At 48.0% G+C, this 6,596-nt stretch overlaps 1 protein-coding gene across 1 annotated transcript; it reads right to left on the bottom strand.

Annotated features, from left to right (window-relative positions):
* Positions 1 to 3,430: 3,430 nt before the first annotated feature.
* On the bottom strand, positions 3,431 to 5,687 carry CAVIN3 (caveolae associated protein 3). Its single transcript, XM_027864373.1, has 2 exons — positions 5,244 to 5,687; positions 3,431 to 4,110 (listed from the first exon to the last, which is right to left on the bottom strand). Exons 1-2 carry the CDS (start codon positions 5,613 to 5,615, stop codon positions 3,697 to 3,699), a joined length of 786 nt encoding a protein of 261 aa, XP_027720174.1. The 5' UTR covers positions 5,616 to 5,687; the 3' UTR covers positions 3,431 to 3,696.
* Positions 5,688 to 6,596: the final 909 nt, after the last annotated feature.

The raw sequence follows: 6,596 nt of genomic DNA, 5'->3' as shown, positions 1-6,596 counted from the left end.
TTTCACAACAGGACTACTATGGAAGTGTTTTGCATAACTACACATCTATAACCTGTATCGAAATGCTTGCCTTTTCAATGAGGGTGGGTGGGGAGAGAGAAAGGGAGAAAATTTGTAACCCAAAGTTTTAAAAACACATGTTAAAAAAATTTTTTTAATTTAAAAAAAAAAGAAAATAGAGCCCAAGCCTGAGGACAACTCCAACTCAAGAGAAATCCCTTTGCATCAGAATATTTCTCTGCCAAGGAGACTAAGGGATAGGGACGAAGTGGTTGGGCACCAGAAACGATTTAAATTAGGAAGGTTTTACTGAGCAGTCTGGATTGGATAATGGCTGCTGGCAATAAATCTGTGCTTGCTGTAACAACTATGCGTTTCATTTCTAGACCTTTCTTTCTGGGATCTTGGGATACAATGAATTCAGAGCTCTGAAACCCAATTGGAACAGACCTCAATGAAGAATTCTAGAATAGCTTTTGAGGAACATTCAAGATTAAGGGGACCCCTTGGGTTCAAGTTCTCTGGTGCGTCCTTCTCTTTGGAGGCTGGAAAGGATCAAAAGGTCATAGATTTAGAGCTGAAAGGGATCTGAGGGGCCATCTAATCTAGCATTTTCATTTTACAGATGGAGAAATTGAGACCCAGAGCAGATCAGCAAATTACCCAAGGTCACATAGGTAGTAAACAGAACCAGTATTGGAACCGAGTTCTTCAGTCTCCAAAACCAAGGCCACTCCCTCCACTGTCCCAGCCCCCCTGTGAACTTTTGGACAGCTCTAATGGTTAAGAAGTTTTCTTTATGTCAAACTAAAAATCTACCTATTTGTGAATTCTGCTCTTTGCCCCTATTTCTGCCTTCTGATGTCAAGTAAAAAAAAAAAGTTTAATTCCTATTCCGTGACATTCCTTCAAATGTATGAAGACAGGTGTCATGTCTTCCCACTATTCCCAATCTTTTCTCCAGTCTGAATATCCCTGGAAGCTTTCTTTAGCCCTGGACGTCACCCCTAGAAAGTACCAACCAGCTTTGTGGCCTCTCTCTCTCAGATTAGCTGGTTCTTCTCAGAGCTTACATTTTAAGAAGGAAGCCCAGACAAGCCATTCCTTCATTCCTCTCCAGGCTGCAGAGTTAATTCTCTAGGACATTCTCTACAGTGTCCCTCTTTCCTCTTTCTTCCTCGCCTCCACCCCCACATCTTCCACTATTAGAATATAAGTTCTGAGGGCAGATATTTTTGCTCATATTTATATTGCTAGTGCTTTATACAGTGCCTGGCATATAGTTAACACTTAATAATGCTTGTTGACTTCTTTCAACCAACCACTGTATAGAATGGTGTCCCATCTCCTCACTGTCCTGGACACTTCAGTTTGTCAAGTCTTTCCTAAAATGTGGTGGACAGAACTAAACACACAACTCAGAATGTGGTCTGCCCAGGGTAGATCCCAACAATACATCCAATAATCCATCCCACAGGAAGTAGCAGAGCTAGGATTTAAACCCACATCTTCTGATCCTGGATCCAACGTGTTTTCCACCACACGATCCTGCTTCCCTCTTATTCTCTGTTGCTAGTGAAAACAAATAGAGCTGAAAGGGCAGGTGGGGTCTCTGGTAGAATACTTAGATGTTTTTTGTTGTTTTTTTTTCTTATCCACAGCATAGTTTGAGTTAGAACACACTGGTCTAGCTAACTTCTAGGCAACCTATCCATCACTGGAATTTTGTGGTTTTGTAAGGACAAGCCTCTTAGGTGGGGCTAGAAGATAGATTTCAGTTGAGTTGGAACAGTCTGAAACAAAATCTGCACACTAAATCTCCACTTATGCTTAGAGATCTCATGGATTTTATGTGATCTTTCTCAATGTCAGCTAGCTTTTATGGGTGGGGAAATGTCTTCTGGGATTGGAAGTCTAATGGGAGATTATTAGGGATGGGGAAAATACTATAATCGTAGCACCCTCTCACTCTCTGCCTCCATACCCAATTTTATCAATGAGGGCAATGTCAGAATCACAAATCCTATCTCCTGACCTTAGTTGCTCTCATTTAAAATTATTTGAGGACCTTCTAAACTCTTCCCCAGAGAAATCCGGAAGTCTCACCATCCTTGCTAGTTTGGGACTTGTTTTCTAAAAACAGCTTGGTGTGATGGCAAGAGTGCTAAAGAGTTAGGAGGCATGTCTTCAAATCTTGGAACTGGCTCCTTTCATCTCCTGTCCTGCCAGACTTCTGGTCCCATCAACGGCTTCTGTTCCCTTGGATCATTTCCATCATTTTTCCCTATGGTCCCACATAGGCTTCTTTCTTTATTTCTGTCCCCTGTTCTCTAGGGACACTTTCCAATCTTTCCTTTTGCATAGCAATGAACTAATCCATTGTAAGCTTCCTACACGTGTGGGGTATCAAGATGAGTAGGTAATTAGAACTAAGGTCAGTGTTCTTTTAGGCGATGTTTCCCTTCATGACTTCCAGGTTGAAGCTCTCTGCTCATTTCTAGTCTGTTCCTGCTGTTTCCTGTGTTTAGAATGCCCACCCTCTCCTTCTTAATTTGTTGAATTACTCTACAAACCTAACTCAAATCCTTCATGAAGTCTTTTCTGACCCCCCCCATTTGTTAGTGATGTTCCCCCTTAGACCTCACATGGTATCTTTGTTTGTACTTCTCTAATCTATTTATCATGTAATATTGTGTACTCTAATTCTCTAATTATGTCTTACCTCTCTACTAGAACATAAGATCCATAAGGCCAAGGGCTATCCCTCCGTATTTCCTCCAGTGCCTAGCATAATCAGTTAATAAATACTTGTCAAGAGTTGTCTTTCATGGTTATTTTTATAAATTCCAAATCTTCTTGACTTGCTAGCCTTCCTCTACTAGTAGTTAGTACCTATCAGATGATATGTTGTTACCATATGTTGCAAGTGTTTTTTCTTCCTGTATTTTCTATTATTTCCGTTTTCCTTCTTTACCTGCATGGTGTAATGGAAAGACCACTGGATTTGGGAGTCTGAGAACCTGGATTCAAAGCCTGCATATGCCACTTTCTGCCTGTATTACCTTGGACAAGTCACTTAATCCCTCTGGGCCTCAGTTTCTTCACCTGCAAAATGGAGGGGGGAGAAAGGCACACGTTCTAGATGAACTCTACAGGCCTTCCAGCTCTAACACTGATTCATGATCCTGCTCCCTCAGTCATGGTCCTAACTCACAGCTTACTTGGTTGTTTCCCCTGTGCTCCCCTTGCAGAAACAAAGCTTATTGCAAAGAACCATCCTTTCATTCTGATGGTTTGGAGTTCCTGACCAGGAACTTGAGAGAGATAAAACCCACAGAGACTTTCAGGAAAGGATATCACGAACTGTTCTGATATGTTCCAGGTGGTCCCTTGCTCTATGAAGTGTTACTCCTCAATCACATGAAACCTGTCATTTGTGAAATTAGTTTATTAATCTTGAGCACACTTAGGAGGGTGATAGTGTCAGTCTCTGAGGTTTAAAATGGGGTGGATTGGAGGGCTTTGGAGTGGAGGCCTGAGTTTGAGAGCAAGGGAGGGAGTGAGGTGAGCTATAAAGGCAGGGTTCTTTCTCTGCTTGGGTATAGGTGCTCTGTAAGTAACTGGGCTCTGTTGCTTGGCAACTGATGGTGCCATTAAAGATAAAGGCACAGAGAAGTGGGCAAGCAGGATGGAGCACTAAGCAGCATCCTCTTCCTGAAGTATCAGAGTTTCCCTGGCCTCAGGGCTCTCTGGATCTTCCACAGGAATTCTTGGTGGCTCTAGCTCCAACCCTGGTTCTGCTTCAACCACTGCCCCTGCCTCAGGCTGATTTTCAATGCCCTGGTTAGGGCCCAATCGGGGAGGCTTGGTGGGAGTAGGTGGAGGTGGGGCAGGGCCCTTGCTCTTTCGGGCGGACAGTGCCCTTCGAAGGCTCTGCACCTTCTCTAGGCCAGTACGCCGAAGCCGCTTGGCCCGGGATTCCACTGGCTCCTCATCTGAGCTCTCCCCTTCTTCCAGCTCTTCTAGGGTCTCTGGTCCCAGTTCCTTCTCTTCTAGCTCTGTGGATTCTGGCTCCTTCTGAAAAGCTCTGGCTGGGATTTCTGCCTCCTCCTGAAAGTGAAGAGCAATGAACATTATCTTCCCAGCAACAATGTCTTGGTATAGTTGTTTAAGATGTCACTTCCAGAAGCAATACTGACCATCTGAGCTGCCACCTCAATATTATGCCTCTGCAACCCTCCCAAGCCTTACTCCTGCCTAGGAAATACTCCTGGCATAATTGGGGCTACCCTCTTGCTTCTACAGCCCCAGAAGTGGATGGAATGCCTACAGAAAGATAACTGAATCTAACTATAATCAGGAATCTAGGCCTTATGAGTTAAGTTCACTTAATGGCTAGAAGTCATTAAATTCCACCCAAGTCATTCCATTAAGGCTGAGTCACAGGAAGTTTTGTATTGGGTAGAAGCTACCCACAGCAGTATAACTAGGAATAATTGTTGAGAAAGAGGAAAAAATAATCCTTTCTGTAACTTTTTTCACATGGGGATGGAAGGGGGAGATTGAAGGTCATGTCCCATACAAGCCAGGAGATGCCATCGTCCACAGAAATGAACAACACTGTAGAGCGGGACTCTTAATCTTTTATGCAGCATGGATCCCTCCGTCATTCTGGTGCGATCCATGGACCCATTCTAAGAATAATGTTTTAAAACCCATAAAATACATACGATTATAAAGGAAACCAAATAATGTAATTTTTTGCCATCCAAGTTCATGGACCTTCTTAAATCTATCCATGCACAAAGAGTCTGTGGACCCCAGGTAAAGAAAAATCCCTGGTGTTGAGGGAGAAGCACTAAGCCAAGGAGAAGAGACCTGGGTTCTAGTCTCACCAATGCCACTATCTTGCTGCCTGCCTTTGACTAAGTCCCTTCCTCTCTTTGGGACTGTTTCCTCATCTGTAAAACGAGGGCGCTGGACTCCGAGATTCCCTAAGGTCCCTTCCAGCACTCAATCTGCGTCTATGCCAACGTGGGTCTGGGCGGGGCATGAGAGGCGGGAGCAGCTACTCGGTCAAGGGCTTGTAGGCGTGGCGCCTAAGGATGATGTCAGCATGGGTGCGGCTTGAAGCTGCACATCAGAGGCCCCGCGGCCGAGCGAGGAATGTAGGCGCGGTCGAAGGGACCAGGGGGTACACCGAGGGACTAGGTTTTGGGGCCTACTCTGGGGCCCTCACTGACCTTGAAGAGCTGGACGTGCAGCTGGCCGCGGGCGACCAGCAGCGCGTGGTTGGCCTCGAGCCGCTGCACCTGGAGCGCCCGGCGGACGGCGCGCTCGCGGGCGGCGTGGGCATGCCTGCTGACGCGCTCGGCCTTGGCCAGCAGCTGGGCCAGCGTGTTGCTGGTGGCCCCGTGGCTGCGGCTGAGCGCGCCCAGGCCGCTCTGGATGCGGCGCACGGTGCCCGTCAGGCCGCCCTGCCGCCGGGCCAGGCCGCCCTGTCGCTCCCGCACCGCCTCCAGCATGGTGGACAGCTTCTCCAGCAGCGTGACCACTGTCACCGCGTGCACCGGGCCGCGCTGCGCGGCTTCAGCCGCCGGCACGCCCTCCCCCATGGCCCCTCGAGATGCCCGCGCCCGAGCCCACTCTGATCTGGTCCTGTCCCGTTCCTCCCTCTGCGGCTTGTGCTATGCCCAGCGGTCTCCCAGGCTCCTCCCGCCGGGGGCGGGGAGCGCAGCTGGAGGGCCGGGGTCCGTGACTCAGACGGGCGGGGCCGGGGTCTTTAGGGGCTGCCCCTTCTCCAGCGCCACGCCCTGACCAAACCTCCCCACCTCTTTCTGCGGGGCTCCTCCCGCAGAGGGAGGCGGGTAGCAGGGAGCCCTGGTCCCAAAAATGCTTCGTCCGGCGGCCACGCCTTGGACAGCAGCCTGCCCCTTCGTACCGTGCTTGGGCGCTGTGGGCATCAGCATCTGCCTCTGACTCTGCCTGCCTAAGGAGCGAAGCGCCAGCTCGGGGAGAACAGCCCCTTCGGGGTTATAGCATTGTTTTAAGCTCGATTCCCAAGGACCACCTTAGAAGTCGGAAGCCCCTTGTGGGGGGAGGGGGCGGCAGTTCACCGCTCCAGATTTATTTTTAGGTTGTTCCTCTTCCTTTAGCATTCCTCCAGCCAAACTGACTGGCTCACTAGCTGCTCCCTCTGCTTGGCTTTCCCTCTGTGCCTTTGTACCAGCTATGCCAAATATCGATCCTCCACGGAGAATCCTGTGGGACCAACCCATTCTGGGGCATTTTCCGACTGGCACAGATTGTACTGGCATTGCTGTAGGGCGATTTTCCCACCACTCCTGATGTTTGGTTACTGTATTTGTTCATTTATCCGTCACTCAGACCCCTGTCTGTGTTTCCCATTTGGGCCTCCTGGGGATTTCCTGATTAACAGGCTAATTTCTTCTCCCATCCAGTACTTCCTCATTTGTCTCTGTTTCTTAAAATGTGATTGTTCCCCTACTTAGTCTTTCTTTTGAAGTCTCATCCCTTCTGGTTGGAATTGGCTTCCTGAAATGCTCATCTCCAGCCCAATTATAGCCAAAGGAATA

This window comes from Vombatus ursinus, unplaced genomic scaffold, assembly GCF_900497805.2.
Source record: "Vombatus ursinus unplaced genomic scaffold, bare-nosed wombat genome assembly UNPS02014775.1, whole genome shotgun sequence".
NCBI classification, from domain to species: Eukaryota; Metazoa; Chordata; class Mammalia; order Diprotodontia; family Vombatidae; genus Vombatus; species Vombatus ursinus.
Note: the sequence above shows the minus strand (reverse complement) of the source record. Positions and strands in the feature narration are given on the sequence as shown.